The 12795-nt window shown below is 36.7% G+C and overlaps 2 protein-coding genes across 2 annotated transcripts in view; one reads left to right on the top strand and one right to left on the bottom strand.

The window, feature by feature from the left end:
* Nucleotides 1–8448, top strand: part of LOC142981094 (homeobox protein prospero-like) — a 103581-nt gene extending 95133 nt beyond the window's left edge. Inside the window, exons 6-7 of the mRNA XM_076126777.1 lie at nucleotides 2620–2764; nucleotides 2910–8448. Of these exons, the coding sequence (XP_075982892.1) occupies nucleotides 2620–2764; nucleotides 2910–3089 (325 nt within the window). The 3' untranslated portion in view covers nucleotides 3090–8448. The remainder of the gene's footprint in view (nucleotides 1–2619; nucleotides 2765–2909) is intronic.
* A 2183-nt stretch (nucleotides 8449–10631) lies between these two features.
* Nucleotides 10632–12079, bottom strand: Uxt (Uxt prefoldin-like subunit). The gene has a single exon (XM_076126638.1). The coding sequence runs from the start codon at nucleotides 11585–11587 to the stop codon at nucleotides 11141–11143; it is 447 nt and encodes a 148-aa protein (XP_075982753.1). The 5' UTR covers nucleotides 11588–12079; the 3' UTR covers nucleotides 10632–11140.
* Nucleotides 12080–12795: the final 716 nt, after the last annotated feature.

Raw genomic sequence — 12795 nt, 5'->3', positions numbered from 1 at the left:
AAAATCACAAATGAGTAGGTACACGGTTCATTAGGTTTCTTTCAGTGAGCTCGTGAGGTACCCAAATATCGAGCTTTTTTGCGTAGAGAAAAGCTTTTATTACAAGTTCATACATACTATGATGCGAAAAGACTATTTCCCCGACCCAATATTAGGTACTAACATAATAACCTAGTCTATAGTTATTCTTACATACAGGTACCTATTCGTATCTCTCACACACTTTTTCTTTTTGCAATAGTTAGCCCGCATACTATTGGCATAGCAAAACTGTCAGAGCGTTCACCGCATACGTCACGTGTGCGGTGATCCTTATCGATACATGACACTACAATGACATACTAAAGAAAAAACATAAAAAAATCTCATTTGACAACTAGTGTGCGTCAAATTGATGGTTAGAGTACATTGCTGCTTTTACGTCGCGTGTTAAACTGTGTAATCTAAGAGAGAAAGCAATGTAGAGCGGAGTGATTTTCAAATAGTTGTCATGTGTTATTAAGAAAAAAGTAAATGGATTTATTCGTGATGTCTTTGGTCAAAAACAAAAAATCTAATCATTTATTCATTTAGGTCAAATGCTGACACTTATGATAGATAGATACAGAAAGTGAATTTACCGCCAGTTCGAAGGTAGGGCCAATGAGAAGTGCTGGCAAGAAACTCCTGGCCACTTGTCAATCGCCAAGTGGTATGGACATCTTATTTTTTAAATTAAGAACAGCTGTAAATAAAAAACCCAATATGTCAATGAGTCATTTAAAAAAAATGTTTAATAAGATCCAAATGTCTGCTATAATTCATTTAAAGATATTAATTTCATTAATATACCACCCACTTAACACTTGTTGAACCACATGCCTCTAATGGCCAAGATATCGAAATGTGTTCCATTCACGATTAATACGAAACTTATATCATATGACAAATAATGACGAACAGATATGACTAACTATTTATATTACTCACTAGCTGACCCGCGCAACTTCGCTTGCGTCACATAAGAGAGAATCGGTCAAAATTTTCCCCGTTTTTGTAACATTTTTTATTGCTTCTCTGCTCCTATCGGTCTTAGTGTGGTGATATATAGCCTATAGCCTTCATCGATAAATGGGCTATCTAACACTGAAAGAATTTTTCAAATCGGACCAGTAGTTCCTGAGATTAGCGCGTTCAAACAAACAAACAAACTCTTCAGCTTTATAATATTAGTATAGATATTAGTATAGATAGTATAGATTGATTCAATTTCTTTAAAAATAAGTTATTATTTGCGAAGTATAAGCAACCAGTCCCGTATGACAAGATGTATGGATGTGAATGAGGCAAGGGAAGTTTGTAAGGATCGTACCAAGTGGCGTTCTTTGGTCTCTGCCTATTCTTAGAGGAAAAAAGCGTAATATACGTTATTTTAAATGACAAATTTTAAAACCAAGGTTACTGAAATTCTTACGGTATTTCCTGTTGTTTTATCCTTAAATTTTACTCAGAAAATTGAGGCGCTCATAGCCACCGAAATAAGCAACGCATAGCGTGGCCATTCCATAGATGGGTGACCGCATCGTGGTATATAAACTGAGCGTCTCCGTGTTTCGAAGGGCACGTAAAAAGTCGATACCAGTTATTAATCAAGATAACAGTCGTTAAGTTTCCTTTAAGGCTTGAACAACTTTGACACTAGGTTGACTACTAACCATACGATAATAATACCGAAAATATTTGAAGTACATATTAGCGATATATTATTATAACCTTATAAATCCTTTAAAATGCAGTGAAAAATCAGTAAAAATATGTAATAAAGTTGTAACAGCCGTATGTTGTAAAGTGCACACTGCACAGTGGGTTACACTAGCTCACGCGCTGGCAAAAAGACATCTAATTATTTAGACACTTCATTTACTTATTCAATTAGTAAGGCTGCGATATCGCGCGGAGTGCCAATTAAAAAATAATAGAAGCCTCCGGTGTGGGAGGGCTGCCACGAGAGTTTTAGAGATGATCCGCGCCCATTCACACACGAGTGTCGCCGTTTGCTACATTTGTACTTCACTTAGGACCATTCGGATGATTTACATTTAAAAAATGGCTTTTGTTTGACATTTTGTCTTACGTAACTTTGTTTGAAATTTTGTCTTTTCAATTAAGATTTATAAAGACATCTTTAACGGTATGTTGCATATATAATACAAGCATTTCGAAAATGGCCTGCAACGGTAATTAGTTCAAGTTTCAAAGGCACATAACCCTGGCAAGGCTCATAAAATTACCCCCTGCAACTAGCTCGTCACTTGCAGGAACGTGAAAAACCGAATTAGCTTGTCTGAATGCAAACTCGTAAGTAATTAGCCTCGCGAGACTCTCGATTCGTTCAACTCGCTCTCGTAAGCGAACCGGAGCGAAGATAGCGATGCGACGAGAGAGCGAAAATGGCTAATCAAATCCTTTCCCGCTCTCGACGGTATTCGAGGGCTTTTTATTTTCATTGTGCCGTGAAGTGTCACGCTGTAGATGGATATGTATAAAGCTTGTTATATACCAAGCTCCATCAACATTTTATTCGTACTAACAACGCGACGACTCGTTCAATCTCTTATGTTATATTTTTCATCTTTACAGAGAATTCTACTACATCCAAATGGAGAAATACGCTCGGCAGGCGATCAGCGAAGGTCTGAAAACGGCAGAGGACCTTCACGTCGCCAGCGACTCCGAGCTGTACAGGGTGCTCAATCTACATTACAACAGAAATAACCACATTGAGGTAAGCATCTGCTTATGTAACAAACAAATTGTTAGCCTATCTCACTGTGAATGGGAAACGTAATATGAGAGAAACAATAAAATTCCATTGAAAATAAATATAAAGTTGGAATTGTTTCTAAACATTTTCCTCGTTGATATTCCAGGTGCCACCGAACTTCAGATATGTGGTGGAGCAAACTTTGAGAGAGTTCTTCCGCGCCATCCAAGGCGGCAAGGACGCGGAGCAGAGCTGGAAGAAGTCCATCTACAAGGTGATCTCGCGGCTCGACGACCCCGTGCCCGAGTACTTCAAGTCGCCCAACTTCCTCGAGCAACTGGAGTGAGCGCCACATCGACGCGACGCACACCTTTTCGGCAAAATATTAAATTATAAAAAAAACGTTAAACAAATCATTGGACGAATGTTTCGCACACCAAAATTTTACGACACTCGCATTTAGGCCTTCAGATTCAAAATTATTGATAAAAAAAGTTAAACTAAATTATTAAAAGAAATGTTGAATTTGTACGTTGGACGTCGAGTGGCGTGGCGCCACGTGCGAGCCACGTGCCCACGTCACAGCCCGCGCTCTACTAGGAAATTCATTAGGTTATACGAGTAAGAGAAAATTTAAGTCACCTAGAATTTTATTTCTGCACATAATATATTTCGCTATATATAATTATTATTATATTATTATTAAGTATTATCTTAAATGGTTTTTATAGTTGTGTATATCTTAAAATCATTTATTGATTTATTCTTTAAGGAAAAAAACGATTAATATATTAACTGCTTAAGTTTTGATTTTTTGTTGTTTTTATTTTTGTTTTCGTCCTTTCGTTTCCTTGTGGTTTGGAGCATGCTTATGTTAGTTTGATCCCCGGTAGTGCTTGTGTTGTTATGTTAGTAGGCACGCCACGCGCGGCCGGAAATTGTCAACCTTTACCTCGTCATACTTATTTTAGGAGTAATTAATTAAAGTTAACCATAGTCATTAGTACAATAGAGCAGGGTTATTTTTCGATCCACAAACAAAGAATTTAAAGATTATTTTTATACTGATAGCCGGTTTTATGTTCATGCAGAGAATTTATCAATAGCATAACTATAATGCAGCAACAAAATTCGAAAACGTTAAACATCCTTTGTAAAGTTTACTGTAAACATCCTTATTTGTATTTACAATATTTCGGCAGAGTTCGGATCGCAAGTTCAGTTGGTCCGGGGCGGCTCCGCGCCGGCCCGGATTAGGGTTAAGTTTATTCGTTAGATAAAATACTATTTTCCGAAATTTTGCGCGGGTTTACTATGAACACGCGAGTAGTGGGCGTCACTCCTTCCTTTCACGTATTTCACGATATCTTTTCTCCGATATTAACCATATTAATACACAATACACACCATATATCCGATAATGATAAGGCATTCTACTCTAACGTTTAATCATATTTTGAAGACGACATTGTTTTGAGTTCTCCTGACTGACCGAGTCGAGTTTTCCCTCGGTGACGCCCACACTCGGCCGGCGGGCGTCCTGCGGCGGCTATCAACCTCATAGACATTTGAACCACACCCAAACAGCAGCAATAGTCGAAGGCGACACACGACAATAGATCTGGCACCCTCAAAATTACCCCAAGTCTAAAAAAATTCAGCTACATTATTTGGCATCCGACAGACACTCACTCGCACTGGGCCACCTCGTCCGAACAGAAGTGCCTTCAGAAAAATGTTGATTTTTTACGAAAAAATAAGAAATTAAAATACAAAGGGCCCTCAATAGAACTAGCCGCCCAGCCGAGGCCGCCGCGCGGCGCCCGCGCCCGCCCGCCCGCGCAACACTCAGTTCGCCCGTATCGAACGATCAGTATACATACACACACTTACTATTATACTATAGAAGAATAATTAGTTTGATTCGTAGATATATGTAGCGCGGCGCGCTCGACGGTGCCTCCCGGTCGTCGGTACCCGGTAGAGACGATACTCGAGCATAGACTGTGACTAGTGGCGACTTAGTACTGATAGCAGTTCGCCGGCCGGGAGGCAGCCGCGGCCGCGCCGCACCTCTCGATGTATTTGTTATATCATGTAGTTGCCGGCCGCCAACCCGCCATGCGGTAACACTTTCCGTTCACATCCTCAGTTCCACAGACAGACAGATCGACTAATAAGTTTGCTTCTCAGATAGATGTAAAGCGATAAGATAGATAGTTGTACAGAAATGTATAGCAACTTGTACATATACCGATAGTTTTAATACAGATGAAATGATTATCGATAACTATCTTAGCGTTAATGGTATTAATTAAGAAACAATAGACAAAACGGGAATATCTATTGTTTTGCTGAATGTACAAATGTTTAAGCCATCCTGATTTTAATGTATGTGACCGCGCGGGAGGTCGGCCGGCCCTAGCTAAGCAAGTAAGCATATTTCATTTGATATTACACGTTTGTTATCGTTTCATTTGTAACCATTTTGAACTATTACGATAATATAAGAGTACCTCAGTTTAGGATGGACCAGGCGTCGACTGGTGTGCTTTGTAGCTCAGGTTAGGTGAGAGTTAGAGATACTGAAGTTTTTGAGACATCGACACATAGATTAACACGCAGCCTCCCCCTTGTTCGGATCACCGGTTTTGAGTTCTAAATTGTATCCCCGGACGGTGTGGCACTGTACTCAACTGTACCGCACCGTCCCCCCACAGCCACCCTTGTCAGCAATAGCCCGGGTTAAGTTTCCACGATTCGCGCCGTACGTCGGGTACGCAGTCGTCGCTGGGCTTATTCCAGATCGAGCAACGTTCCATGTTACGTTTACGATTGTATTTTGTTACACGTTGTTTGTTTCTTCCGTAACGTAGGCACTGACGTTTTAGAGCTGAGAAGTGCACGATATCTGAATTGATCACGAACGGAATTGATCGCAACGTATTCACGTATTCCTAAGCACAATAGATTTGTTAAGATCGCCCGCGGTGTACCTAGGCCGTGTGTAGGTACTCACTGCTGTACTACTCAGTGTCTGAGTGTACTGGGTACTGTGTACTGCGTGTAGTGTGTATGTAGGTATTATCGACGCCTACTTGTTAGCTCTAAACTGACAACTACCGATTAATTCATTGTATAGTAAGTAATGAATTCGTTATTCCGATCTCTCCATAGATTATTTCATATCTACTAGATGTGTTACGCAGGCTACACGACACATATTACAATAGCAATGTATTGGTTTCCCATCAACAGTTATCAACCGACATGCCGTAATTTGCAGATACTTGGAGCCGTTAAATGTTTTAAGATATACTTTCATGGTCGAAAACTCTGAAATATGTATACATTTTTGTAATTAAAATGCAATTTTTTGTCCGGATTTTATACTTGAGTGACTCACTGTGCAATATAACAAGACCACAATGGATATAACATGCGATCGAGCCGATTATTTAAATTTATTCGATGTTCGATAATTATTTGTAAGTTATCGGTTGACAATTTTTCTAAATTTAATGAAAAAAAATGATAAAGACTCAAGTTTGAAACATCGAAATATTTAGTCCACAGTGGTGTTGGGGGCTATCCCACAGATAAAGTACAAAATTCGGTGTTGACTTTAAATCTCATGTTTGTATGTATTATATAATATGTATGTAGAATTATTGAAATTGCCCGTCTCGGCGTCATTTCTCATTGTTTTCATATGTTTTAGTATAGATCATAGTTTATTTATGTTTCACTAAAATGTACTTATCTAAAGTGTTTCATTTACATTTTTAGTATTTTGGAATCCGTCTACGAAAATGTTTGGATTATCAATGTAAAATGAAATAAATATTGTAATTATTTTCAAAATTAATTATAAATAAAAAAACAATATATGTAGAAATTATTCGGTTTCACGTTTGGGTATTATGGTTCCTAAATTTTCGAAATTGTAATAGACTCTATTGTATGTAGCTTTTCATTTTTTGGAGGTTAGGACATTTAGATGTACCAAATAGCTGTATCAACTTTTCTATACGTGAAAAATTCAATAAGGGAAAATGCTGAAAATTAGGTAGTTATGGAAATAAGTATCATTCTTAATATATATATTATCTCATAAAAAATGACAAAAATTGAGCACGGATATACTATTAGGATGTCTTGAAACAAAATACTGCCGACGCTTATCAATAATGTTTAGTGAGATAAGCTCGAACGCCCAATGATTGATGCATGTGGAGGTCCGCGCGTGCGCCCGCGACTCGCGCGGACACGCGGCGTTCCTCGCGCTGTATTCAACTAACAGTATGTAGTGAGTTCAATATTTTCAATATCCTTGTGGTCTTCATTGGTAACAGCGATACACGTTCTGTTCAGTATTGTGTGTTCGTATGTGATGTGTTTGTTTAGTTACTTTGGCGAGCCACAGTCCATTATTGTGGCGTCATTTTTATAATATATTTGTAAACTATAGCGAGCGGACGCGGACGCCAGTGATAAAATTAGTGACAAAATTTAAAAATACGAAATTATTTTTGATAGTGATGCGTCGCTTTTTGTTCCGACCGCGAGCAGTTCCGACCCACTGTGCTCGCGGCGCGGACGAAAGGTGACGTTTCATTAATAAAATTGAAATTTTGACTAGTGTTTAGGCGTCATTTCGGTATCCTCGCATTTCGGCTAAGTATAAGTGGCCGCGTCCGCTTGTTTTGATATATTTAGTACAAATTTCATGATGTTAAGGTTACGAGGCTCAAAGCTTTTCTTTTGTGGCGGGCGCACACCCGCCCCCGGCTCGCGCCTACCATATAAATGAGTCGTGTATAAAATTTTATTCAAAAAGAGTATTTTTGTATTGAATATTTCTAAAGTTGGTGTAATGGTCAAAATTCATAAATTATAGCGATGACAAAATGGGACATTAGGTAAATTTAGAATGTCATGCGTTTTTTGTATTTAATTTTAAGAATAGTGTCGGGTATAAAACGTTTAGGAGCATTAACCATTTGTAAATAAAAAGTTGATGGGCGCAGTCGAGGGGCGGCGGCGCGGCCGGCCCGTTATATAGGTAAAAAAATATATAAATAACTCAAAGATGTTTATATGGTTCTGGATGTAAAAAAGATAAATTTAAAAGCAATTTTAAGGTGAAAAAAAAATGTGGAAAAAATTGTAAAGGATTCTTCGGTATTTGTGTTAGAATGGCTGGTAGCGGGTCACTATTGTAATCTGTGAGCCTCAGACAAGTCATACCTAATGTCACCAAAACTAACCTAACCTAACTACGCATTAATTATTACGGTTCTTAATACTACAACAATACTTATACATTAATATAATATCACATTGTCATAATGCTTATAATTTACGAGCGTGTGTCTATGTCCGTGAATGTTTAGGATCTAACCACTGTTCGGTGTATTAGACATAAAGTGGATACTTGTGGAAGATTTAAATTTAAAATTGTATCAAAATTGAGCGTTTCGGTGTGAAAGCTGAGCGCTCGTTGCAAATTGCGTTTGTTTATTGGTCAAAAAAATTGGCGGTTCTAAAGTCTGTTGAAGAAAAATATCAAAATTAATGGATTGTAATGTACGGTGAAACATAATTGTATCTCTACTATGAAGTCAGCATGAAGACTTGTTGATACCGGTGAGGGATGTTTCTTCGTGAATATAACGAGTAATAAAGCTAAGCTTTTATTTGAACATGATCTTTTATTTCAAACTACCTCTCACCCCTATAACCCCTTTCCCTAAACTTGACAATACTGTTTAATTAATCTACACTAATATTATAAAATAGTAGTTTATTTGTTTGTTGTTTGAACGCGCTAATCTCAGGAACTGCAGGTGCGAATCGAAAAATTATTTTACTGTTGGATTGCCTGTTTATTGAGAAAGGCTATATAACATAACGCTAAATAGGAGCGGAGTACCAAGGAAAAATGTTTCAATAACGGGGAAAATTATGACCCATTCTCGCTTATGTCACGCAAGCGAAGTTGCGCTGATCAGCTAGTAAAAAGTATTGGTCATGACTCAGATATTAGACCAGATAGACATTTCCAGAAAGCAATTTTTTGATTGAATATTATTTAATTTCGAAAAGATAGCTGTAAAAATACAATTTGCAAAGTAAAATAGACCTAACATTTTCAGGGTAGCATTAAGTATTTATTAAAAGTAAGTATTTTATTTTGACATTCCTTATACAGTTTCAAATGTTTTTTTGTTACGCCTTTAGAAATTCACCACGTGATAGTGAGAATGGTGATTATATTCTGTAAGCTAAGTAAAATCTGGAACTTGTAGCTAAAAGTAAAGTTGCAATCAACAAATGTCGAGTAAAATCTATGTTCCTACTTCTAATTTCACTATAAAAAAATAAAAATAAATTTAACCCATTAATGTCCCACTGCTGGGCAAGGGTCTCCGCCCGTAATGAGGGAGGGGTTAGGCCTAATTCACTAGGTTACTAATATTATTAAGTGCTACAAAATCAATTATTATTTCATCCTAACGAGCTTACAATGCTATCACAGGAAATAAATAATATTGACGTACCTAAAACTAAACGCAGGTTAAAGGCTCTGCAGGGATAAAATCAATTTTTCAGTAGACATGCTAAAAGATCTAGAAAGTGATCATTAATTATTCATAAATCGATGAATGATTAATAACAGTCTTGCGGGACAGCGACCTCTATCAGTTTTAAGCCGAACTGAAATAGGTCATTTGTGTAAAGCGACATCTATTAGGCAGAAGTATAACTACTATAGTTGTTAGGTAATTTAACAACTTAAGTTCGTAAAATTATACTGTTTCATAGCATAAATAAGAGATGGCGCTTTTTTTTATAGTACTTGCAAAATAAAATGCCGACCGTACTTTAATCCTACGCTAGTTACAGAACATATCATAATTCTGGAACCTAAATCTTACCATAAAATGTTGACGTTTTTATAAAATCAATTATTCGATAATCCTAAAATAAATGCAAATTCAACTCTTTAAAGATTAGGCACCTACTATAGTACCTTCTGCCCTTACCACGCCCTAATTACCAATTCAGTCTTAACAATAAAATCTCAATGCTAATTTTATTCAAGTAGTTTCCAACCAAATGGGTAATAACGTCCCCTAAGACTTGAGACTATCAAATATTCAAATTAACCCTAATTTACCGCCATTCGCTTATGGCAGCGACTTTTTGAGCTGATTACGGGTTAAGACTTCAGTTATTAAGTCTGAAGGAGCTACTTGACTTTCTATTAGACTATTAAGTGCCTAAGTAATAAGGAATAAATTAAAACCCTTCAATTCTTACTTTATTGGGTGGAAGAAAGTAAATATGCGTTGTTTTAATCAGGCTTTTTTTGTTAGGGATTTGAGTGAAAATAATTATGCGACATAACTTATTGAAGTGAATAATTTATTTGAGTACCCTACTATACTTACATAATATAGTCCGACAACTTAGTACCTCGGCGTGCACGATTTATCCGAATAATAATAATCGATCACTCTGTGTATCCTATACCTATATATCCTATACCTACCTCCATCCGCGGCAAAACCTACCATACAAGACGCTCTGCTAAGATATTAAGTAGTTGGACTATAGTGACTACTAACTTTACTCACCTAAACTACAGAATAACGAAAATCCTTTACTCAGGAACAATCAAACATATTAGCTATTCAGGTTTTAGTGGTATCAACCTTTTAGACCTGCATTGGGATTTGAACCCAAGACTGCAAACACTACCACAGCTTCACAACAATCACAGCAGCGGTGAGCATGCACAGAGTTATATTATTTAAGTATTTATACACCTAAATATGACCAACTTAATGTGTAAGAAAATAGGTTAAAAGAAAACAACATGTAATAGACAAAAGATGTGATTTTATTCATTTAAAAATCATGTGGTGAGGCTTCTGGGTTACATTTGCATATTAATACACATCATTTTGCATTGTAAATGTTTATCATAAAACAATACATATCCAGCATTACTTGAGCAATATGGCACCATGGCTTTAAATATGTATGACTTTACTGCTAATTAACCACATTATAGTTGTTACAACTGCAGCTCAAAGATGGACTACTTGTTATAAAATTAATAAAACCATTTGATAGGCCAGAGTATTTATTTGCTCATTGTTGTTACATATCTTAACTTATACTAATTGTCTTACTAATCAAACATCACATAAGCCCAGATTAGTCAAAATGTTTTGCCACGTTCAATCAATTTTGAAACAATATACAAGTGACGAAGACTAAACACTGAATTACTAATCAAAGCTCACATTAGTAAGCGATTCAAGAACATGTATACAAAGATTTTAGACTCTAGTCATTCTTTACAACCTCACAGCTTAATACCGTTCAACTCTTATATTCAACTTTGTCCTGCAGTTCTCCGATACCAAACAGCATCAACTTTATATGAGCCTTCGTTTCCGCAGCCTTTAAGTGCAATTCCTCCGCTCTCTTCTCAAAAGCTTTTATCCTTACATCTAAGTATTTATTAGCTTCATCTATAGTGAACTCTAGGTAATGATTTAAACCTATATTTAGTAGTAATGTAGAGGTATTTGCTACTGATGCTTCCATGAAGAAATTACATCCGACATCAACCTGTGTCTTGAATCCGTCTGGGTGAATGCTCTTGTCTGTGACTACCTTTAGTGTGTGTTTCTGTTGTATTAAGTCAGATATTTCAGCGTTGACCTGCTGTAAGCGAAGCTCGAGCTTATGAAGATCCTGTTTTAACACATCGTTGATGAAGTTTTCGTATTTCTGAATTGTTTCTTCGATATTGGATTTCGCCATTTCGATGGAAACTGCTAACTTGCAGTACTGTCTTTAATTAAAGATGACAATCACAGTAACAAAGTCAAGTAATGTCTATGTTGATAATGTTTACTGGTAGTGGAAACTTGCGATACAAAGTAACAGTCACGAACACCAAATTTTTTGCAGTCACTGGGTTACTGGCTGACCATTAGTGATTGCATATTTGCAATATTGATGGCACTATGCTCATTTGCGCGGGCTAGTGCACCAGGTTGCAGGAATTTCAATGCATCCCTCAGTTTCAAAAGTTTACGGGTCCACTTTTACAATCATATCATATTTAACATAATGAAGTCTTCCACAGATGTGAATTAGACTAACCTAAGACGCACAAAATCACTATGAATCCACTCAATTCACAACAAGTTAATCTTTTATTTAATTTAGAACATAGAAACCAACAACTTTGGTGTTAAACTTTAATCGACGAATAATTTTGACGTTTTTGACATTTGTTTACCACATGGAGAAACTGTCAAAGACGAATGCTCGTCGGTTTTTTTAGTACAGCGCCATCTTGTGAAGCCGCCGAGAACTCCTAGCGTTTGTCCTGCCATCTGTGTTACTTTAAGGGAACTTTTTGCAACGTAGGTGTTGTAACAAGCTAAATTGACAATAGTTCGTGCGTAATGCAATAGATGGCGTACTTCTACACATTTTAACAATACTCTTGCAACTTTGCCCCTGTTGAAAAATATTTTGTTACTCTTGTAAGCAACATTAAATCGGTATGCATGATGCTTTAAAACGGTACTGTGATGGACGGATAAATGTTGTGACCGCTACCAATGCTCATGGGTTCGAGTCCCACACGTTACAAATATAACTTCAAGAGGTTTTATTATAATATCTTGCATATAATATCATGTAGGTACTTAATATCCGCCGTTTGAAAGTATTTACTGAAAGAAGTTTTCTACAAATTAGGTACGTACCAATTCGACTCACTTATTTTTGAAGTCACTCTTATATACCTAAAGGTTCACCTATTTTTACTTACTTCTTTTTGTGTGTTTTGTCATTACTATAGGTTGTATATAGGGTTAAAAATAATCAAACACAATGAACGATCACCGAAATCGTTTATTTGACAAGAAATAGTTTAAATATCACTTTTCACATTAGAAAAATCAGCAAACTTGCAGAAATATTTTATAAATATTTCAAATATGATGATGAAATGG

This window comes from Anticarsia gemmatalis, chromosome 19, assembly GCF_050436995.1.
Source record: "Anticarsia gemmatalis isolate Benzon Research Colony breed Stoneville strain chromosome 19, ilAntGemm2 primary, whole genome shotgun sequence".
Classification (NCBI taxonomy): domain Eukaryota; kingdom Metazoa; phylum Arthropoda; class Insecta; order Lepidoptera; family Erebidae; genus Anticarsia; species Anticarsia gemmatalis.
This window is presented reverse-complemented; position numbering and strand designations above follow the sequence as displayed.

What these genes read in the sequence shown, in the direction of transcription:
- Uxt (XM_076126638.1), bottom strand. Translation starts at nt 11,587, where the DNA reads ATGGCGAAATCCAATATCGAAGAAACAATTCAGAAATACGAAAACTTC.